This window comes from Apodemus sylvaticus, chromosome 9 (assembly GCF_947179515.1).
Source record: "Apodemus sylvaticus chromosome 9, mApoSyl1.1, whole genome shotgun sequence".
Taxonomy (NCBI): Eukaryota; Metazoa; Chordata; class Mammalia; order Rodentia; family Muridae; genus Apodemus; species Apodemus sylvaticus.
This window is the reverse complement of record NC_067480.1, coordinates 32,079,041-32,103,925: the sequence shown is the minus strand read 5'-3', so window position 1 is coordinate 32,103,925 and position 24,885 is coordinate 32,079,041. Positions and strand designations below refer to the sequence as shown.

The window sequence follows — 24,885 nt, the reverse complement described above, 5'->3', positions numbered from 1 at the left end:
CCCATAGGCTTGTTTAAACATATGAGTCTATGGAGACCATATGTAAACATAGCATAATGCAAATACATTTAGTCCAACTTCCAAAGTCCCCATAGTCTAAAGAAGTCTCAACAGCATTAAAAGTCCAAAATTCAAAGTCTTCTGAGATTTATCCAATTATTTAACTGTACCCCAAAGCAAGACTGGAAACCAGCTAGGCAAATTCCAAACTCTGCATCACCATGTCTAATGTAAAAGCATAATTCAGTTCTCCAACATGTTTTTTCATCTTTATTGACTATGACAAACTTCTTTCTCTTGGCCTGGTTCTACTCCCTTAATCTTTTTATCTCCTTGAACACAAGATTCAGCTCCATTCCACTTCCTGGTGCTCCTTTATTATTTGAATCATACATTTTATATTTCTCCTTTGTAAGTTTGATAAGCTTGTTGAAAATGCTCTTCGTGAAAGTGAACTTTAGTAACCACACAACAGAGTTTATACCAGGCTATTTTGAGACTTCCTTTTTCAAAGCAATTAATCTAAATCTCTTCACCTTAGCATCAGGTAGGCTCTTTGGGCAATGGGAAAAAGCAGCCAGGTTCTTCGCAAAAACAGTCTCCTGGCTATATAATACATTCTTCTCCATTGAAACATCCTGGGCCAACAGGCCTACACAGTTCAAATCACCCACAGTTCCATAGTCTTCTATATTTTCTACTAGGATGGCTCATTAAGCCCTACTTAAATCATTGGCTTTCCACATCTAAAGTCCCCAAATCCATGTTCTTCCAAAGAAAAACATGGTCAGGTCTATCACAGCAATATCCTAGTCCCTGGTACCAACTTCTTTAGTTAGGGTTTTACTGCTGTCAACAAACACCAAACATTTAATTGGGGCTGGCTTACAGGTTTGGAGTTTCAGTCCATTCTCACTAAGATGTAGACATTATCATCCAGGCAGACATGGTACAGGAGGAGCTGAGAGAACCACATCTTCATCAAAAGCAGACAAGAAAAGAATGGCTTCCAGGAAGCTAGGACAATAGTCTTAAAGCCCAGGCCCATGGTGGCATGCATCCTACTCCAACAAGGCCTCACCTCTAAATAGTGCCACTCTCTGGACCAAACTTAGTCAAGTAACCACAGTAACTAGCTCAGAAAGAGATGGCTGTAAGGCAGAATTCAGCTATGCTAGTTTCTAAATCAAATGTATATACACATTGGAAATTAAAATTATTAAAATATCCAGAAGCAAATCTCAAGGTAAGAATTATGAAGATACTATTTTAAGTCTCAGCCACCATCCTTTGCCCATAACATGATATCCAGAACTACTGGGTTTCTGTTGGGCTAACAAACTTTGCACTGTGTGTCTGATGCTTTTCATTCTTTATGGATAAACAGCTCCATTCTGGTTTGTTTTCCTTTTATGTTAATCTCTTCATTCTGATTGTAATCTAGGCCTTTGGTCCATAAGGTATCTAACTTCTTTTCATATCTCTTCTATGAATCTCCCTGCAGTGATTTGATAATATTCAGAAGAAACCTTACTTCCTTAATTTCTATATTCTGAAAAGATGTTTTTTTGTATCCTCAGAGTACAGTATGTACCTTAGTTCTGTGAAAATGGGAATATCCTTTTTTTTATTCTGAGATATCTCCATGCACAGGATCTTAATTTTGGATTATTTCATTTATCAATTGTTATATGTTATGCAGACCCAAAACTCTACAGATAAGATAATAATCCATTATTTCTCATTACTCTGATATTGATTTAGCTTATAGGAATGATTCTTCTAATTTCTGTGACATTAGTTAGGGACTTTCATTTGGTGGTACTTTTATGACACTGGATATGAGTTAGAAGTATAAGGAGTATTTTAGTCTGAGACCCAATAAGTCACTTTTGCCAATTTCTATTGGTCAAGTCTATGTCCAACCTGAGTAAGGATGAGACAGCCTATACCTAGTGATTAGTGGATGATGGGAAGAAAGGAAGTAAAGGTGGCTATCTTTGAAGACTATGTGTCTTCTACAGTTTGCCTTCTAGCTTATAGAGCCAATGGATAGAAAATCCTCAAGACTTCTCTAGAATCATTGTGTTGTGACAGGAGCTTGAGAATCAGTCTCCTCTGATACAGCTACCCAGGGAGAGATCCTTGCTTGGCTGTAGTTTCTACTATGGGCATTAAACATAAGGCTAAATTTGTCTGTGTTATATGAACCCACCACACTAGAATATCAGCAGCAGGAAATCTACCCTGTATCCTCATGGACAAATATTATCGAGAAGTAAGTCAAGTTACTAAAATTCAGTGTTCCATGGCATCTCAGAAATAACTTGTAGCCATTGCCTGTACTCTCAGATCATAAGATAGTCAGAATTTAGACTAAATCTAAGATTTTATTTGCCTCCTGCTTTGGAAAATTCTCTCTACGAGTTACCTGTTCATAAGAAGTCCCTTGATATCAGTGAGTAGCTTTCTGTTGAATTGCAGTTTTCATACATTTTAGCACCCCAAATATTCTTTTATTTATATTTTGATTTGTCTCTAGAAAATCTGGCTTGTATATCTCCTTTATACTTTTAATGAACTTTCAATGAATGCAAGTAGCTTTCACTTTATTAAATGAAGAGTAAGGTAGCTTCTTGAGCTAGGTCCCTCTCTACATGATAAAATGGTTAGGTTATTCTAAAATGCTTATACAATCTTAACATTCCTGATGTCATATGCTAGAATGTTTTAGAGTTTTCAACAGTGGATTTTGAGTTTTAATCCTCAGGTCATGTTTTGCTGCCACAGTTCTGAATTTGATATTAGCGTGAACACACTTTTTTTTAATTTTTAGAATGTTTAGCTGCCCAGAATGGTCTTCTAGACAAAATACAGCACTAGAAACACTCCCCTTCACCTCTGCCTGAAGATATAGCAGCTCCTTTTTCAACATCCTTCTTCACCATTGTCCTTCATCATGTATAGCTAAAAGAACCCCGCTGATGCTTTTATGGCCTTTGGAAACTCTCCCTAATGTTACTATGTACATTTTGTACTTCTATCTGATGGCAGACAACAGCCATCTTAATTTTTCCTCAAGCCGCAACACAGATTTCCCATTTTCACACTTTCTGCAGCAATGTACTTTACAACCATGGTGCCTCCCAACACACTGTCCTTCAAGCCTCTCCACTGGCTCTGTGTTCCAAAGATACTCATTTCAAGGATCAAGTAGATTAAGCATCACTGGAAAATGAACCATCTTCAGCAGATGTATCCAACTGTTTTACAATGGCAGAAAACACCATTGTCATCTACAAAGTTCACACTGAAGAACTCTACAATTGAGTCAAAAGATTTTAAGTAAATTTATCATTTTCTACTGTGATATTTTCATTCCTAATCTCTGATACCTATAGTTTGCAGACAACAGCTGAAACATGCTGGATATAATAATATTATTGTGTGGGAAAACTTGTCTAATTAAGATTGAGGTCTACCATTCACCAGATAGCCTCTAGGCTCAGTGTATAATGGAATACCCCCTTCATTAACAGGGTTTCTCTTTCTTTGACCTTGTCTGGGGAATTTAAAACCCCTACACACATACTTCTACCTGAGGAATGTCACATAGCCTCAGTTAAATTACAGGATCAAATTCCTTTCTCCTGACAAGAACCTGTTTCAGCTAGCATCTGAGATTCCTGAAATGCTTCCCCATGCTAATGAGGTATTTTGATATCCTAAGCCCTCAGCCCTTTGTGGATATTCCTAACCTCAGTCCTCTAAAACTATATAAGTCTTGAATCACCCCAAGTAAAGTTGATCTGTTCTGGTGTAGTCATTCAACATATGTGCTAAGCAGGCTTTGAACCCTCCATTTGCTGTTGTGTCTGCTCACTTTGCCTATGTGGATTATGTCAGCCAGTGAACCACAAGGGTTGGAAGAACCACATTAGTCTATTATATTAGTAATAATACAAACATGATCATATTTACTTGTAGTTTTGTTGACAAAATCCATCAAGGAGCAGTGGGGTTTGTCTTTCTATTACTGAATGGAATAATTCAGTGGTGGGGTTGAGAGGAGCAGGGCAGTTTTACTGGGCTCATTCAGCTGATTTTTCATTGCTGGGCCTATTTTTTCTTCTCTCTATAGATAGCTTGGGCTTTCTTCCAGCAGAGTGATCTCAAATAGGTTTGGTATCATGTTACATGGTAGCTGGATTTCTTGAAAGAAGATGGAAATACACTTCACTGACCGGAAGGAAGCATGCACATATAGAAATAAACGGAAGTGTCACTCTCACCACGACCTGTAAGAATTATGATTGCAAAACACAGCCTCGACCCTCATCATATGAAATGAACCCACACATTCAAATCTAGTCTAGTTTTATTTTTAAATGAAAGTTATAGACCTTAAGTTTATTTTACTACCAGTAGATTAAGGAGTAAAGCAAAGAAATTTAACATGAATTAAATAAAAAGATTGTTTTTAAGTTTTTTATTTTATTCTTCTCTCATATATTATATCCTGACAACAGTTCCCCCTCCATTCTCGCTTCCAAAATCCTCTCTACACCTCCCCTCTCCCTGAGATCTACTCTACCTCAGTTTTCCTTCAAAAAAGTACAGGCATCCCAGGAATATCAATGTCAATATCTCTATCTCTCTCTATCTCACTATCTCATCTCTATCTATATCCATATCTATCATATCTATCATGTATATATTATATATACATATATATGTATATATACATACATACATATACATATATATATACATACATATATATATACATATATATATATATTCTTATAGGTAATGTGCCTAATGGCATATATCTCAATACAATCAGAGCTAAATTAGGATTCTGTCTTTGTTGTTAAGCCAAAGTTCCTTCAGGCCTCACTGAGCTGACAGTCTCTGAAAGTCAGAATGCTTTGCTAAACCAGTAGGCAGCCATGGTTTATTTTGATCCATTCAAATGCTAATGTGAGTTCTCTGCTTGTTTTGGCATGTTATAGGTCCTAGCAACTTCAAACTTCCTTTGCCCTGTTCCTTTACCATCCTTTCTTGGTCCTTGTATAAGTAGACCAAAGACACTGCAACTTCCATCCCTTAACAAACATCTTTTAAACAATTGTTGATAGTATTTTGGAGCTTGTGACTGTGAAAACAAAAATATCTCTCAAAGCTGTTGAATTGTGAGTTGTGAAGAGAGTTATTGTGAGCACAATTCCCCATGCAAGTGGGAAATGTGTCTCTCACCTTCAAAATCAACCTGTGCCAGAGTCACACAGTGTGGACATTATTTCCCAGGTTGAATTATTACATAAGCAAATCTCTACAGCAATATATAAAGCCCCTTGGTTTTGCTTATTATATGGATCTAATCCATTTAAACAATACATTATAGTAAACCATAGATATCAATGAATATAATCAATTATATAGCTTTCCTGTATTTCTTTTCTTGTCTCAAAATGTGTAGAATGGGATATTAAACTTGAGATATTCTACTCTAAAGTCATAGGTGGTAAGCAATTCCTATTTGCTTATCAGCCACATATAGTTACCTACACTGGATTCACAGAAGATTGGCCCTGCTGACAACTAGTCATGGAGTAAGGAGGGGTTTAGAGAGCCATACTTTTGAATTAGCGGTCATTGATAGATCCTGAGAGATGTGGAAACATTGTCTACAGTTGTATGTCCACTACCAGGCTCTAACTTACAGCTCTGACCCCTGACTGCACAAAGGGCTGTGCATGAACTCAGTGAGGAACAAAATAAGATAAATAGACACAAACATGAGGGATTCATGGGGAAGAGGTGGTTGGACATGGAAGGTAAGGATATGGGAGAGAGTTGGGTAAGAATGGACACATTAGATAGACATGTGAGACTGAGACACAAATACACCTATACACGCGCATACACGCGCGCGCACACACACACACACCCTTTGAATGAATGAATGTCTGGCCTGAAAATTTGTAACTGCCCTTCAAACTCTGGAATTCTATGTCCACAGGTTGTTCCCATGGGGAGAAATGCTGACCCACGTTGTGCTGCTTTTTAATCTCACAGGTTATGCACACTGGCACATACCAAAGCATATTTTTATATTACCCTTTAAAAAAAACACAAAAAATGTATTTCTGAAGGATAAGTTGACAAAGGACACAGTGAATTTCCAAAATTAACTGTGAAAGGCAGATCATCGAGGCATGACTGAGAGCCATGCATCACCTTTGTGCTCAGGTATTTCATTTTAAAAATGTCACTCTCGGCTCATTCAGTGGGACTGTCATTATGCTATTTTAAGCTTCAAAATGTGTGTTCTGAAGCTGAACAGAATTTATTGCTTCTATCTTTGGACTTATTAGAAACAATTTAAAATTCATTTAGAAGTGATAAAATCACCTTTTTCTTATGGTTGAATTCAGCTAAATGTTGAAAATGCAATACAATTCTCTCTCTCTCATTCTCTCTCTCTCACATTCTCTCTCTCTCTTTCTCTCTCTGTGTGTGTGTGTGCACGTGTGTGTATGTGTGATTTTAATTAGCAACAGTTCTACATCTGTATGTGTGGCTCAAGACCATTTTAAGGGTTTTAAGAAAAAATTTAGATCCTTAGATAATAATTAAAAATGAATTTTCTTTTCTTCACTTTTTTTAAATTCACCAGAAATAGATCAAAGTAGAATAAATTATGGGATGTTACTTAGAATTTCAGACTTTTCCATAGATAGGCAAACTTTAAAAATATGACAGTTGAAACAGAGCACCATCGATCTACCCTATGACACATGGGCAAGTAAAGAGAAAAATTAGATCCTTAGATAATTAAGCCTCTGATCTTACTTTCCAAATGAATTATGAGATTTCAGGGGTATATGGAATCAAGATGAAGTGTAGAAACCACCTCCCCCCAATTTAGAGGAAATAGATTTGATTATTTGTAAATTATATAATAATTTATTCTCTAAATAAATCCTCATTATCCCAATCCAAATTTGTGTACAATGAATGGTACTTAGGAACAGGGAAAACACTCTTTGAGTTACATGCATCTGCTGGAGGGAATAGGAAAGAAACTTGCCTCCCAATACTTGAAGGTTTACCTAGGAAAGGCTAGCGTGAGAATCACTTCATCTTGTAGGAAGTTGAGGAAGCCCAGGCACCCACATCTGTTAAACAAGCATCACCTATAAGCAGCAAACATTTGGAAAGTGGATCAGATGTGGGCAGTCTATGTCTGGGTATAAATCAGAAGCTGGGAGTCATATCACAGGAACCATCATTATTACCATCCCAATGGTGGAAACCTGCAGGAGGATATTGGTCCTGAATAGTACTGTGTGTAACGAAAAAACGTGTTCTCTTAAAGAAAGTGAGATGGTGTGAAACAAGGGATGAAAAACATTAACAGTCTGCCTGGAAATTAACTGTATTAAATCTTAAAATAATAGAGGTATTCATACTATCCAAATACCAAAGGATAGAATTCAAATACTGATCCCCATCATTCAGCTGTAAGGGGTACTTACATATTTACAGAGTGGTCAGTTAATACGTTTTTGTCTTAGCTATCTTAGGGTGACATAACAAAATGGGAGCATGATTGAAATTATAGAAATTCCTTTCAATATAGTTCTAAACACTAGAAGCCCAAGATCATGGCGCCTCGTGTTTAGCTTCTAGCGAGGGGTTTCTTCTTGGTTTGTAGATGGATGCTTTCCCTCTGTGTCCTGATACGGAGATGAGGAGAGACTCTTGCAATTACCACAAAGGCCCCTGACTCTCAATTCCTGCCAAGCTTACATGTCTACTACAGCTCTCTCTTAAGATGTTGTGATATTATTTGAGGTCTTGGACATGAGATTTTTGTGTGTGCTAGAGGACCCCAGTTCAAGCAATGGCAACTGCCAGTTTGGATCATCTCACTGATGCCAGAAGATTCTTGTATTATATTTGGTTTTCCTTGTACATACTTTCTACAGTTGGTTCAAACTTTAATTATCTCTATGCTCTAAATGTTGTCCATATTTCTTAACATTAGTTCTTCTAGCTTAATTAATTATACTATATTCCCTTCTGATATAGGACATTTCTTTAGCCATTTCATGAATTTAAAGATCTTTATTTCATTTTTGTTCCTTTTTGCATTTGGTCAAAATTTGAGGAAAGCGCAGGCAATAACTCTGTGCCCCCCCATTCCAAAGATTTCCTTCTGCACTGTATGAGAAAGAGGGGTATTCGAGGTTTCTCTGTCCACATTGCTAGTTTGGACAATATATAAAACCTGAATTCCCCACTGTCCACACAGAACTTAAGAAAGAAGAATGGAAACCTTATCCTGAATATGATCATTCTCATATTAGGAAATTATCCATCAGTATCCTTCCAGTTCTAGGCTTAGCTTGCGCTTGCTCACAGGATTCATCATTCACAGAGTCTTCGTTAAGAATCCAACAACCAAAAAGAAATATATTCTCAGAATCATTAGTTTAAGTGATTCCCTGTGGTTGAAGACAACAGGAAATAAACTTTAAGGAACATTCTGGGTTGAGCTTCCTTTTTTTTGAAGTTTTCATTTTCTAAAAAAATCCTTCTAGAACTAAGTCTGCCTTGTTCATGGATAGTTTTAGTTTATTCCAATTTGGATGTGTGTGTGTGTATGTGTGTGTGTATGTGTGTGTGTGTGTGTGTGTGTGTGTGTGTGTGTGTGTGTGTGTATGCGTTCTCTGTGTGTAAGTAATCTGATTTATTTTCTTTTAACATAATAAGATTCATCCCATCTTGGATGATGAAAGGAAGAGCTAATGGTTGCTTTGGCCCTTTCTAAAGAAGAAATGACTAGCTAGTTTCTATTTCATTATGTCTGTAGACTTTTTACATTGGGAACAAAAGAGTTCCACCAGGCTAGTCCCTTGGGAAATGACAGCTAGTTTTTGGTGCTAAGGTTTAAAGCAAAAGTCTAGATGCATTTAAAAAAATGTTCAGAAAGTGGTTTGATTTTTACTGAGCATAGTCAGCACCATGGGCAAGTGGAAGGGAATATTTTGAATTGTGAATCACCCAGAAAAATAAAATGCATAGTTAATAGAATATTACATTGGTTTTGTGTTAAAGACACTGAATGCACAGGGAAGCCACATAACTAGTGCTTAGATGTATTCTTATATTTAAGTAAATTTAGGAAGACTTTTGTGTCATAAGCTATGTGATTTAAAAACATCAATATAGAAATTCAGTATTTCTTTTTATCTTCATATTACAGAATTTTTTTTACTAGTTCTAGTTCTTTTATAGTCCAGTCATTACTCCCCTCCCAGTCAGCTTTCCCACAGCTCCTCCTCCCATTTCTTCCCTCACCCTCTGTCTCCAAGAGGTTGTTGTTTCCCCTCACCATCCTTCCCTATTCCCTGGGGTCTCATGTCTCTCCAAGGTTAGGTGCATCTTCTCCCACTGAGCCCAGAGCAGGCAGTCCTCTGCTGTATCAGGGGCCTTAGACCAGCTAGCATATGTTGCCTGGTTGGCGGCTCAGTTTCTGAAAGATCTCAGCGTTCTGGGTTAGTTGAGACTGCTGGCCATCCTATGGGGTTGCCCTCTTGTGCCTTGATACCCATCTTAATCTGCAAGTCACAGAGTAGTTTGGTTAATGTACCCCCAAGTTTGGTACCTGTAAACTCTGATATCAACTTACCTCATGTACTACTATCTACTTAAGCCACTAGGTTTGCCACATTGTAATAAGGAATAATCATTACAAGTATTGATCACCACAATGAAGTAATAATAATATCTCAAAAAACTTCTCTGCTTAAAAAGCCAGACTTTAATTGCATGTATTTTCTACCTGAATCTACCTTACAGAAAGGTGTAGGAAGTTTACTTTCTGTCCAAAGGTGTGGAACAAGGACAGGACTTCCAGTCTAGAAGGAGGCGGTACATTGTTACACACATCTGTCACAGGTTTTCCATTTCCAGCCGTTATTAAAGCTTATGCATTGACCCTTGCTTATTCTCTTTCAAAACTCTGCATGGAGTTCCTTTGTGAGAGTAGAACATCACTGATAGATTCACACCAAGACAGCATGTGGGGTTATCCTAAGATACCTTCTGAACAAAATCGCTAAATCCACCTAAAACTGTAGCAGGAGATCTAGAATTAATTTGTCTAGACTCATAAGATTCTCATAGCATTTCCTCTGAAGTCTTGGATACATCTTTATAGGGGCTGTTTATTTGTATCAGCCCAGAGATGAAATCCAGTAGGGTCAGACTTTTTTAAAATCCCAAATGAAAGGTGGGAGCCTGTATTACAGTCACACCAGTAAGATATAACAATTTCTGTTAATTTTTTTTTTGTTGTGTCCATTTATGTGAACCTATATCACACTCTCTCTACCTCCACCAATTTTAGTCTCACTGAATCCTTCCAGTTGGAATTTTGTGTGTCATCCAAGATGCCTTCCTTACCTGTAAGTTTTCCATTTGTAATCACAAGGCAGGGGGTAATCAGCTCCAGGTCTAATGTGCTTATCAGTGTTAGATGAATAAATATATATAATTAGTCTGGAATTGAGATTGGGTATGATTCTACCCTCAAGATTTTCTATTTGACTCTGAGTTTTAGTTTTAATCAAAGACTTAAGCTAGAGTGAAGCTGATGACTCCCTGAATCAAAAAATTGCAGAAAACCCAAGAGTCACAGATGAAAACTTTTCTAGTACATCCATCTGTTTTACAACCCAATACTTTCTGTTTTTCCTTTCAGTGTCTGCCAAGCCAAGACCCCACAGTGACGAATATTCAAAGAAAATTCCCCCTCCGAAACCGAAACGGAATCCTAACACTCAACTTAGCACGTCTTTCGACGAAACCTACATCAAAAAGCATGTGCCGAGGAGAACCTCTCTCCCGCGGGATTCATCCCTATCCCAGGTCTGCAGCCCCGCGGCCGACCCTGAAGAAGAGGAGCCTGTGTACATCGAGATGGTGGGGAACATTCTCAGAGACTTCAGGAAGGAAGATGATGACCCGAGCGAGGCTGTGTATGAGGAGATGAAATATCCCATTTTCGACGACCTGGGCCATGATTCCAAGGGTGACTTTGATCATCACAGTTGCTCTTCGCAGTGTGCTACTCCCACGGTGCCTGACCTGGACTTTGTCAAGTCTTCAGGACCATGTACTCCCAAGGGTCTGCTTTGTGACATACCCCCGCCCTTCCCCAACTTGCTTTCTCATAGACCACCCCTGCTGGTGTTCCCACCCGCCCCAGTACACTGCTCTCCCAATTCCGATGAGTCTCCGCTGACCCCTCTGGAGGTCACAAAGCTTCCTGTGTTGGAAAATGTGTCTTACATGAAACAGCCGCCTGGCACATGCCCATCCTCACTGCCATCCCACAGCTCCAGCCATGCTAAAGACCAGACAGGAGCCTTGGGTCCTGCTCCTGGAGCGTCCATTCTCTCTTCATCCCCTCCACCTCCATCCACTTTGTACAGAACCCAGTCTCCCCACGGCTATCCAAAAAGTCATTCGACCTCCCCGTCTCCTGTCAGCATGGGAAGGTCCCTGACGCCCTTGAGCCTCAAGAGGCCTCCTCCTTATGATGCTGTGCATTCCGGCAGCCTCTCAAGGAGTTCTCCCTCAGTGCCTCACACGACCCCAAGACCCGTGTCGCAAGATGGGGCCAAGATGGTCAACGCTGCGGTGAACACCTACAGCTCTGCGCAGAGTGGTTCCAGGTCCAGGACACCCACCAGTCCTTTGGAGGAGCTCACCAGCCTCTTCACCTCAGGGCGGAGCCTGCTGCGGAAGTCATCCAGCGGCCGAAGGTCCAAAGAACCAGCAGAGAGTAAGTTGAGTAGCCCAGTCTGGTACAGGTCTCAAAGCCAAAGCAAGGCCCCTTATGCACATGCAAAGCTCTGGGGACTTGCTTCTGAGTCCTTTTGGTTCCAAAGTGTAACTGGAAAGACATTTTTAAGTTCTGGGTATGCTAAAAGAAGTAGTGTGTTCTGAGAGGGAACTAGCTACGGAGATTAAAATATGGCAGCCTGCCCAGTTCTAACATGTCCTATCCCTCCTCGAAAGGTGTGACTATTTTAAGGCTAAAATTGAAATTCTTACAATGGCCACAAAAAGATTAATGGGGAATACCGCAAGATTTTTAGGTAAAAGTCTGATTTGGAGGAACCTAAACATTCATACCCAGAACTATTCAAAGTCAAAACTTAACCTTCTAGAGTAAAATTGTTACGACTCTACTGTGTCAGGAAATCTTGCCGCAAAGAACGCAAACTGGGTAAAGTTTGGGATTTCTTGACCTTTAATAAAAGTTTTATATTAATATATTTCTTATACTATAAAACAGTTCTGTCTACATACTTTATATTATCATAAGCTTCCCTTTGTTGTCAGCTAGAATAGACTTATGCACTATCTACTACACGGCACGGTCTGAAGAGATGACTCAGCAGCTAATAATACTTGCATATTGTATGGTTCATAGCTACCTCTAATTCCTACCCTAGGGCCTTTGGTATCTGAATACATATGGGCAAATATACAACACATATGCACATATATCATCACTACCATGACAACTACCATACCATATAGCACACAGACACACACACACACACACACACACACTAAAATGAAACTCTATGCTCCTTAGCAATGTCTTATGTGTAGGACACACTTCCAGGATCCATTGTTGTATACAACATATAAAATCAGTAATGTGTGAAGACTGTCATGACAGGTAAGTTTTAAAGACCATGAATTTTCAGTCTCTGGGTGCCCAGCCCATTTATGAGCCCTACATGGCTGACATCACAAGTCTATAGAAAGTTCCATGTGGGACCAGGTCAGCTGTCTTCATGTCCAGATCATTCAGACACACCAGGTTTTATTTTGTTTGTTTTAACTTAAAATGCATTAGGCACCTCAACTTATTTAATCAACATTTGTCAAGTGAACCCACCATGCAATTGGATTATATATTTATATGGTTCTCCTAGTTATATGAGGAAGAAAAGAAGTCCCCAACATTTTTAATGCTGAAGTTGACATGCTATCCACAACTAATCTATAGCCATTAGTCGTTATAAGTGACATTTCTTGCTTTCATCCCCTTTACCTGGAAAGATATATAAATGTACTAATTAATAAAATGATTCCTGCCCCCATCTTATTATATCGTAACCTTAAAGTAGTAGTTTGTAATGCCTCAGACATCCTTGCCTTACATCTATATGTATATGCACACATGTAATTATTGTAAAATTATTTCAAGAATTGAATTTAAAAATCAGGGGGATTCTATATTTCATCTTAGATACATGAAACCACAAGTATGTATGTATGTAACCTCAACATTTCAAATCACTCACATGTGCACACACAATGCTTAGGAGCAAATCTATCTGTAGAGTAGCTATTCTGAATTCAGTTTTTGCCCGCAGGGATATTTGACAATGTTGGTGTCTAGTAAAAATGTTGGTTGATCCTTGAATGTTGACGCATCTACAACACAGAAGTTGGGTTGTAGAGAATAATTAGATATTACACACCAAAAGGTAGATCTGTATTCAGTAATGTTTTTAGAATAAAACAGGAAAACATGAAGAAATTATTTACTAATAAAATACACAGTTCTCCTGTGAGAATATCAGGAGTTTCACAGAGGATTGGTGAAAGTATTGGGCTGTTTCCCTACCTATCAGCTTCCTGGGAGCACCCTTAACACCTCCAGCTGGCAGCTGGGCCAATTAGCTAGAAAAACTGTGTAAAAGCGACAATTAACTAATGAAGTTATTTCAGAAGAAAAAAATCTATCTGTTAATACCATTCCATGTGCTGTGTATCAGAGACACCACTATTTGATTTTGAAAGGACTGTGCATGCTTCAGAAGCAAAGTATGTGTGTGGAAGAGTGACCCAGAGTCCTTTGCAGCCTTTGAGAACCAAGTGCAGAGGGCCCTTCCCTAATCCATCCCTGTGTTTCAACCCTACAGAGAGTCAGGCTCTGTGTTTCATTGACCCTGACAATCTTCATTCTACAGAAATGGGAGAGAAGTAAAATGAAGAATGGGAACAGATAATCAAAATTTTAATTTTCTTTGACTTTAGAGGAAACTAGAAAAATATTACTTCATAGTCAAGAAAAAATTCATTAGTGTTCTTACAAACATTAGGTAATACAGGAGAACCAAGAAGCGCTAATAAATAGAAGTTAGCTGGTAACTGTCCCTGCATAACCATCAGTGACTTCTCTTCTTTACCCAAGCCTGTCAGGGTTTGTAGGCACCTGTCGGTGTCATAAGCACAGAACAAGGAACACAAAATAGTGAAAGATTCATGACTTGAGTATAAGATTTTTTAAAAATAATATTCCAAGATTATTTTCCATTTTAGGGATAAATGAAGATTGCTATCTTCTTTCCTCCCCTTCCCCTTTGCTCATTTGAAGAATAATTTTAAAGCATTTAGTCTAAAAAATATGATTTTTGGTTTTAATCAATTAAAGAAAGAAATGTAAAATGGAATTTATGCTTTTAAATATGACTTTTAATAATCTGAAAGTGATACATTTTCTAGTTTGGTTTTTGTTGCTGTGCTAAATCTCACAGACAAAAGATAACTTAAGGAGGAGACAGATTCATGTGGCTTAGACTTCTAGGTTACAGTTCAGCACTGAAGGACATCAAGGCAGGAACTGGAGGCAGGAACCTGAAGAAGGGCCTAGTTATTTCACCAGCATTGACTCTTATACCCCCCAGGACCATCTCCTAAGGCATCTCTATGGGGGCTGGAGGTGGCATGCCACTTATAATGAACAGTTCCCTTCTGAATCGATTAATAACCAAGAAAGTCCCTCACAGGAGCTGGAGCCATGAGCCAATTACAGTTGTTTCTCTTACAGAGAAGGGTCCTCGAGTTCAGCTCCCAGCATTCACATTACAACTATCTTTAATTCTCATTGCAGGGGATTTGATGCCATATACACAGGCACTCAAGATAAAAATAAATAAATCTTAAAAACAAATTCCCTCACAGACTAGCTCAAAAACTAACCTGATGAAGACTGTCAGGTTTTCAGTAATGACCTGTCACTTGATGCTTGGACTTCAGATATCTAGCATTTCTTGTCCTTGACTGCTGGCAGTATGGCCACCACTGTACAATGGCTTGATAGTCCATGACTACTCCAAGGGAGACAAATGCAAAACCTTAGCTGTGCCTAGGGAAGTGGCTCAGCAGGTACTAGAGCTTGGGACAGAAACAGGACAACCTGTGTTCAGAAGCCCAGCACCCATGTAAAGCACTGGGATTAGGTGCCTTTAAATCAAATGCTTTGAGCCTCAGAGAAAGGAGGACCCCTGGGGTGTGCTGTTTACCAGCCTACCTCCTGGTTCAGTGAAGGGGCTCTGTCTTAGGGGCATAAAGCCCTGAGTGACAGGCAAGATATCCAATGCCTTCCTCTGGCCTCTGCAAGCACACACACACACACACACACACCACAAATGTCATACACTTGCAAACAATAACAACAGCAGCAACAACAAAACAGCTAAAGGTAATGACAGCCTCACAACAAATGATTCCCAAGCTGACTCTGATAAACAGAAGCCCAACAGACCCTTAGTGAAGGCTCCCAACGCCATCTTGCCATCTTCTTTGTCTTTAGTAAGATACCATCCATGTAGACACTTTAAAATTAGAAAGCAACCAATACAGTTTGTTAAGAATGTGTTGGTCTATTTTAAAATTAAAATAACATTCTGTTCAGGATGATAAGGTTAAGCGAAGAATAACGAAAATTCCTTAATTTTGGAAAATTTGTGTGACTCCTTGGTTAACTGGGATGGTGACACTGTCCGTCTTCCTCATGCTGTTTACCCTGGAATTGCGGTTCAGAATCACTGAAGAAAACATAATTTCATAAATAATTGCTCACCTTTCTGGGGGGTTTGCTGCAGCTGCCTTTGATTGATGCAAGCAGGCGTGTTTATCCCTAATGTTTACATTCACTGGGTGCTGAATCTTTAAGAGCAATTTCTTGTCAGCAATTTAACCAGCAATTCTCTCCATTAAGAAGAACCCTTGATGCTTTAGACTCAAAAAAAAAAAAAAAAAACAAAAAACAAAAAACAAAAAACAAAAAACAAAACTCTGTTATGTCAATGTTACACAGGTGAAAAATACTACAACTGATTTCCTTCCTCCTTGCTCAGCGAGATGAAACAGGAAATTTATTATATGACTTTCATTTACTAGGTGGATTTTGAAAGCTTTGACAAATATAATTAATTAACTCCCACATCAGGTAAAAATGCTTCCCTGATGGGTGGCCTCTACTTAACTAAAAGATGTAGGGATTTAGAGTAAGACCAGAGGTCAGTTAGTAGCTTCCAAAGAGCCGAACTGAAGGAGACAGAGCTGGAGTTCCCTTTAGGACCCCTGATTAGACACAAAAGCCACACCCAAACACCTGCTTTATTTTAAGTGGGGAAGAAAAGTTAAGGTGGCTGCTTTCTGACTTAGGCAAAAGCAACAGCCACAGATGTCCTTACAGAAAGGTCTAGCCTGCAGTGGTACATTTTGACTGGGCATTAATTAGGTGAACAAAAGGGGCTTTTGATTGCTGCCCTTCTGACTTTGATAGCGGGACCTTGGTAGTCAGCCTCAGGCGGATGAAGCGGCCAAATAAGTAATAGACCTTGGAGGCTAGCTTTAGGAGTGTAAGGAGCTTCCAGCAAGGCCGAGGGGATGGGGGAGAAGGGCAAGGCCTACCAGAGCCATGCTCCTCGTAGGACAGTGTCAGTTTCACCATGGACTGTCTACCCAGAATCCATCAACTTAGAATTTCATAGTGATAATACCTTCAGATACTTTCCTTGTACTTCTATGATGACTTGTAGCTTATTCTGATGTCTCATAATTTTAATAAAAATAAGACAAAAGGCAAGTAGGGACAAGGCTACACCTCCTTGTCCATTTGTTTCCTGTAATACTTGGTGTGCTGTGTATTTCTCAGAACCGAAGTGTGATATATTTTTAATTGAACTTGAGTTAATATACATTACAACTTGAGAAAGCTATTGAACTCAAGCAGAAGAAATCATATAAAAATTGTTTAACCATTAAGTTTTTTTTTTTTTTTAAGTAGGCTTCTATGACCTGAAAAACGTCACATTGAAATCAATGCAGGCAGTCAATGAGAGAAGTGAGAGATTGAATGCTGAATCCATTGCTTATATTCGTAAGTGGCATGGTTTAGAGAGTCAGTCTATTTCATGTTTAACTGGAATAAAAAAGAATAAAGGCCATAACTATGAAGCTTTTGATGTGAGCCGTTCTGAGGATGTCAGATCAACATCAGCTTCTGGGCCAATAAATAAGCTGTGAAAATTGATCCCTTTGGGATGTCTAGAATTTTTTTTAAAGGGTGCATTTATAAAAGAAAGTAAGAGATTATCACTTTAAAGAAGGACAACTAGAAAGAAGAATGAAAACCTGATCAAGGAAGACATTTAATCTCTTTGCGGACAAGTAACACAGAAACCCAGTGAACCATTATGATCAGCCACTAGCTGTCGTGTGTGTGTGTGTGTGTGTGTGTGTGTGTGTGTGTTCTCAGAGAAAACTGAGTTTCACTTATAAAATACTTTCTAAGCTCTTTTTACTTTTTACATTTTTTAAAAAATAATTTTTCTGGAAATTTGTAAATGAATAACAGTTCCAAATTTAATAAGGTGTATGCAGCAATGCATGGTGATTAGTGGTTGAAGCAAGCTCATTATTGCAGCTTGCTGATGGAAGTCAGGTTAATTAAACATTCCACTCCTTCTAGAAAAGCCAATCAACTGGAGAATCTGGGCCATGGCTATTCCCAAAGGAAAGGAATGAACTCCTAATGAGAACCTGAAAGGAGAGTTGGTGACATGGATTTTGTATCTGTGCCTACTATTGAGCTAGGTATACACACACACACACACACACACACACACACACACACATGACCTAAGGTGGGGGGTGGGGAACACACATGGGAATGTAACTGAAGCATCTGAGCTTTTCTTCTGACCACTGATTACACTGGAAAAACTTTCCTCTACATTTTCTCCTGCTTCAATTTTAGTTGCATCTAGTAACATTTTTCTGTGCATCTTCCTGTTATAAATGGGATTAGTATGTCTAAACAATAAGGAATAAGGCAGAACCAACAGCTTTAAAAGCTTTGGGTGGTTAATGGTTGGCTGGGGAAGGGGAGTTATAGTCCTCAATGGTAGCTGCTTCAAGTTTCCCTTCCTCAAGTAAAAATAACCAACATCCATGCCCATTCATGTAGCATTAATTAAATGTAATCACATGTGCCTGCATATGCACACATGTACACACACACACACACACACACACACACACACGATGGTAGGAGAGAAGGGCATTTGTTAGAAAGAAGGGATTCAGAAGGAATAAAGTTGAGAGAAGATAATGTGATCAATGTGCATGATACATGATATATACATGTTTACATATATATGTGTGTGCTTATGAAAAAACAAATAATAATAATAGTAATAATAATAAGAAGAAGAATTTTAAACAAGTTTAGATTGGAACATGACATCCATTTACTGTCTAACATCGACTTTCCCATGGTACTGTGGGTGGGTACTTCCATCATGACATAACTAAAATATCCAAATGGCTAGAAAACCCGAAAGAATGAGCAGAGGTGAGGTGAGGAATTGCTTTATCCGTGTATCATATTCTGGATGTCAAATTTGCCTTTACACCTACATACTAATTTTACTGTTTTGACTGATCAGTTTTTAGGCTACTTACTGGTGATTAACATCAAGAGAGAGCTGTCGGAAGATGAAAAGCTTGTCAGTGCAAAATGGACCAAGACATTTCAAACTGGAAAATTCAAACCGATGACCTTAAATTGTTCCTCTGCTAGTTTATTAATAATCTTCCTTGAGTGCTGAAGAATTAATTTTGACTTAATATAGGTTAACAAAAGATTCCTTTAATGTATCAGTAGGAAAGGAAAGGAAAGGAAAGGAAAGGAAAGGAAAGGAAAGGAAAGGAAAGGAAAGGAAAGGAAAGGAAAGGAAAGGAAAGGAAAGGAAAGGAAAGGAAAAAGAGAAAAGATTAATTCCTTATCTAGTAATGGGTGTTCACTCAAGGGCTTAACCCAGAAAGCAAGAATGTGAGGAATTGCATCTATCACATTGGCCTTGGGGCACTGATGTGGACATCTTCTTAATTGTTAACTGACATAGGGCCCAGCCCACTGTGGGCAATGCCATCCATAGGCAAGTGGGTGTAGGCACTATGACACATGTAGCAGAGCAAGCCAGAGGAATTGAGCCAATAACCAGTTTTCCTCTATGGTCTTTGCTTGAGTTCCTATCTTGACTTTTCTCAATGGTTGATTATGACACAACATTGTAAGTTGAATAAACCCTTTCCTCATCCAAGTTGTTTGATCAGTGAAACAGACAGTAAATTAATAGATCTGACTTTGTCAGTTACTCCCTGTAAAGGCCTCTCTGTCACTACCCATGCCATAGAGCATCCTCTTTCCTTTATAACTCTATACTTTCATCCTTTATGCAAGCTCTTTTCTTTTATTTATATAAGTTATTCTGGCATAAAACTGGCAGTGTTGTGTGATGTATGTGTAAAAGTATGATTAGGTCAAACTCAGTAATTTTACTGTAAGAGTTAGCACTTTTTCTAGGTCAGAGACACCTTTAAGATGTGTGTTGATCCCAATGACTAAATGAATGAATAGGCAGTGATTGAATAAAACTAATTATATAGCAAGTTTCTTTAATTTAGGGGTCATATTCTGTACTCATTCCTATGCATAGTCTTCAGGAATGTATTTTACAGTATATTAGTATATTACGTTATCCTTTGACACTGGAGTTATTGACTTTTTTCCAAATCTGAACTTTCAAAGAGCAGTCTAAAGTGTCATCATGATTATGAAATATTGAAACCCGACTTTTTAACAGGGATCCAAGATGAATAGTAGTTAAGGACCAAATATTCCAATCAATACCAATAGAAGACTCGGGCTTAGATAATTTATACCTAGCTTACATACAAATAATTTATACATCTAAATATGAAGAAGATTAATTAGCTAAAAGGAGAATCAGAACAATTACATATTGAGAGATGATGACAACATCAGTCAGCAACACAAATGAAAACACTATTTTTTCGTCTCAGGTCAAATAAGAGTTAATATAAATTCTATCAACAATAGCAGTGCACAGATTCTCACCAGGGCATGCTGGGAGCAGTCTCTGCAGTTGGTGAACTTAGCTAGGCCGCAAGCGGCATTGAGTATGGCCTGCTTACTGCTTCACTTTTAGAAAATTGAAAATAAAAAAGGATAGAAAAGCTAAGAATGAATATTCATTTTCATGGGTTTCTCTAAAAATTTATTAGTTGGAATAGTTTTCAAACTACCTTAAATCTGGTCTAAGATAGTTTGAGGACTCAAATTATGTATGGGTACAAGTGTCTGTATGTATGGATATATGTGTGCCTGGGTCTGTGTGTGTCTGTGTGTGTCTGTGTGTATGTGTCTGTGTGAATGCATGTGTGCGTGTGTAAAGGAGTGACATTTTAATGTCCTGGGGCAATAGATAGATTTCCATCTAACTGCTTATATTTTAAGGTAGTACAAACTTCCACAGCTACAGTTTTGAGATTTATTTTGTTTTGTGTTTTTTTGTTTGCCTTAATGGTTGGTGCAATTTTAATAAATAGGTATACATGGAAGCATCTTATTAAACATTAATGTACTTTAACGTGGAGACTCACAGGGCCCCAGATCTGTCTAGAAAGAAGATACAGTTCAGTGTAAAAGACTGAGATGAAATGGAGTGAAATCTGCCAGAGATGCTTGCTGTTGTCTGTGCACTGTCCTCTTCAGTTAGAGCTGGATAAAGGATCTGACATCTTAAGTGAATGGCCTTGGTACCTGAAGCCTGGAGCATAAGAAACTGTAGGCACCTCTGCCATTTTCTGCGCCCACGGGGACTGTGCAGCTTGCAGGATGCTGAATGAAATCTAAGCCTTTATGATCAGAGAGGCAGAGGGAGGGGAAGAGAGATGGAGAGAGTGGAGGGAGGTGGAGGATGGTTGAGGGAGAGAGGGAGAGAGAGAGAGAGAGAAATGAAGGAAGGTGGATGCCCATTATACAGATGGAACCACTTCCCCCTCCAAATAGCAACTCTGAGAAGAAGCAGGCTGTTTTCTTTACATACAGGTCCAGACCTCATGTTGCTAGGGGTATGACAATCACAGAAATCCAACTGTTGATGTGATCTTCAAATAGCAAACCTATATTCATTTTCTTGAATATGCTTACATTAAATGGACCACCACTATTCTCCAGACTTAAGCTTAGAATTTTAAAACCAGAACTCTCAGAAGAACTAGCAAACATTCTAATTTTATCTTATGTGCCACCACAGAGGCATTGGGTTAATACTAAATTCCTAAATACAGAGTAGTGAGCACACCGAGGCTTTATGACAAATGGCCTTCTAGAATAATATCTAAAGCTCCAGATGCAAAAGCAGTTGTGGAAACACTTGTCGATTTACTCATTTTAATTTTTTTTTATTAACTTCCATGGCTTTCCCTGCTACAGCTTTCTCCAGAAGTTCATTAAGCCTAGACTTGCTTTACACATCAATTTTTAATATCTATATATAAAATGGAACCTGCAGCACAAGGCTTCCCCAGTTAAAAGCAGTCCTGACCTAGTTCCTTGTGAAATCAATGGAGGGCTTCAATGAACCGGTAAGCAGCTGACATTTAAGGGAGCCAGCTCGTAATCTGTGTTGGTGTTAAATATGTTTAGGCTAGGCTATCATCAGTTCTCCCCTCCCTATAACCCCCTATCATCCCCTCCCCTTACTGTCCTCTCTCTCCTCCTCCCCCTGCCTTTCCTTCATGTTACTCTAACACCAGAGAAGGCCGCAGTAAGTGTGGAGTCCTAGAAGTGAAGTCATGCCACATTTATGGATCCCCGGGAAGTAGGGGAGTAGTGAGTTCAGCGACATATGGTTTCTAGTTAAGTGTGGCACCGGAGAAGAACAAAAGTCAAAGCCCTCTGCTCCGTTCATGTGACTATACTGCAGGAGGCGTTCAGATATTTAGTGTCCCAAGGTCTTCAGAGTAGGAACAAGATGAGTATGAGCCAGATGGGGAAGTCATGGTCCTTCCTGACCAAGGAGTCTCCATCGGAGTAGGAGCTCTCATATAGGGGCGTACATAAGGTGCCCATGAGAGGTTAATGAGCACTCACATAGAGGGTTAGTACGAATTCTTGGTCCCATCTATGATGGGAGTCTTTGTCTTTATTTTTATTTCTTTATTTTTTGGTTTGCAGGACTATATTTATAATACTAACATGCATCTATTTATTTATGTATGTATGTATTTATTTATATCGGATATTTTATTTATTTACATTTCAAATGTTATCCCATTTCCTGGTTTCCCCTCTGAAAACCCCCTATCCCATCCTCCCTCCCCCTGCTTTCTATGAGGGTACTCAACCATCCACCCACCCACTCCTGCATCCCCGCCCTGGCATTCCCCTACACTGGAGCATCGAGACTTGATGGGAGTCTTCAAAGGCCCAGTAATTTCTATCATAGTTGAAATCCAAACATCCAAGTTAGGAACCCGCTTTATTGCTTGTCGTTTGTTCATGCCAATCCTATGACCCACATAAGTACAAATACACATACTATGGCGAAGTCTGTGTAACATTCACCGTATGATTTTAATAATTTTTTGAGTATATAGTTGGATACCAGCCAGGAAATTGCCACAGTATGCAACCATCACCATGAACATCTCCAGAAATGTTTCGTTGTTTCTGTTGTTACTATTGTTGTAGTTTTGTTTTTGTTTTTCTTGTTCTTTCTGAACTGAAACTCCATTTCACAAAACAGTAACCCCTAGTCTTGACTTGACACCATTCTAATTGTGGTTCTGGTTTTTCAGACCACACTGGCTAACTCAAGTGATGGCACACATTGTTTTGCTTCTGTGCCTGGAATACTTTGCTTAGCTCAATGTCTTCTAGACTCAACCCTCCAGTTTCCTGTCTTTTTAAGATCCATGCATACAGCACTGTTATTTGTACATTCCTCAGGGCTCTATGGGATATTCCCACCTCCTCACTGTGTTACTAATGCTATGAGGAACCTGAATATACAATGACCTGATTGGACCAAGACTTCAGCATCTGAGAATGAAAGAAGTTCCAGAATCATGCAGTAATTCTGTTTCATTCTGAGGAACTTCCAGACTTTTCTGCAGTGATTTTTTTTTTAAATTCCTATCAGTTATGTACAATAGTCTTTAATCCTCCAGTCTTGCAATCTCTTGTTAATTATTTTTTTTAAATCTTACTCATTGTGAAGTATTTCCATAATGATTCATAATGCTGATCGTTCTATATGTATTTATTAGCCATTAACATATCATCCTTAGAGGAATACATACTTGATATATTGCCCATTAAAAGTTGTATGGTTTGGGCATGTAAGGGTGTTGGGTCATGGATGTTACATACATAATCCAGTTATAGTGTGTGTGTGTGTGTGTGTGTTAAATATGCAATCACACACACACATGCAAAAGCTAGAGGACATGGAGTAACTTTTGTTTCCACTCTCTTCCTTCTTCCCTCAAAATGATGTCTTTTCATTGAATGAGAATCACTATTTGAGCTAGGTTGGTTGTCCAGCTTCTAAAATCCCCCATCTTCACTCCCTAGCACTGGGGTTACAGGCATCAATGACCATGCATAGCTTTTTATGAGTTGAACCCAGCTCCTCCTAGTTGCACAGCAAATACCCTTCTTCACTGGGCTATCTCCTCAGCTCCTAGTATGGTATTAAGTTCTTATTAGATTCACGGCTGCTTGTAACTAGTCCCCCACTCTTTCCATCCTGCTGATTGTCCCCACTGATTCATGTGTTTCCCAATTTGCATTTATTCTAACTTATTTCCTCTTGTTGCTCGTACCTTATTGTTAAATTCAAACAGACTTTTCAAGTGTCATTTAGAATTTCCTCTGATTTTTTTCCTTGAGCATCACAATGTAAGACAATCTTTAAAAAAATGAGATGAAGACTGGAGTTATATTTTTAACAGAGAGAACATTATTCTGGGAGAAAACATGGCAGACAAAATCTTTTGTTGCACAGACAAGTGCAAGAAAGAGGATGGACAAGTGGCTTAAGACTGAAAACCAGTCTGGTTCTTTCTCCCAGTCTATCTTTCTGGGCACATTTCCTGGACTCAGAAGCTCATGTCTGCATCCACCAGGAAGGTATGAATATAGATTTGGCCTCATCTGAACAGTTTTGTGTTGCAAGCACTGGACTCCAATCCTGCCTGACTCATGTCTTTTTCTTTTCAACCTTTCCCCCCCCCGGATTGTTTTTCTTCTTAGTCATTTCTTTTTTAATCTATGAATGTAAATCCCAAAGACTGAATAACAGAACCCTCCTAGGCCTTTTTTTCCCATCCATCAGACTAATTCTGCCCCCCAAAGAAGTCTGTTATTAACTAATTATGAAGGAAGATAAGAGACTATTAAAAAAATTAGTGACATCAGATGTGAGGCTGACCTCCAGGAAAAGTACTTTTGTGTGTGGAAATCCTGTTTCCTGGAGGTCAGCCTCACATCTGATGTCACTAATTTTTTTAATAGTCTCTTATCTTTCTTCATAATTAGTTAATAACAGCAGTTGTGAAACAATATACAAAATCTACACACACACACACACACACAAATGCAGCATGAGAGAG

The 24,885-nt window shown here is 38.8% G+C and overlaps 1 protein-coding gene across 1 annotated transcript in view; it reads left to right on the top strand.

The window, feature by feature from the left end:
* Window positions 1-24,885, top strand: part of Nyap2 (neuronal tyrosine-phosphorylated phosphoinositide-3-kinase adaptor 2) — a 182,542-nt gene that overhangs the window by 80,722 nt on the left and 76,935 nt on the right. Inside the window, exon 3 of the mRNA XM_052193430.1 lies at window positions 10,778-11,863. Within this exon, the coding sequence (XP_052049390.1) occupies window positions 10,778-11,863 (1,086 nt within the window). The remainder of the gene's footprint in view (window positions 1-10,777; window positions 11,864-24,885) is intronic.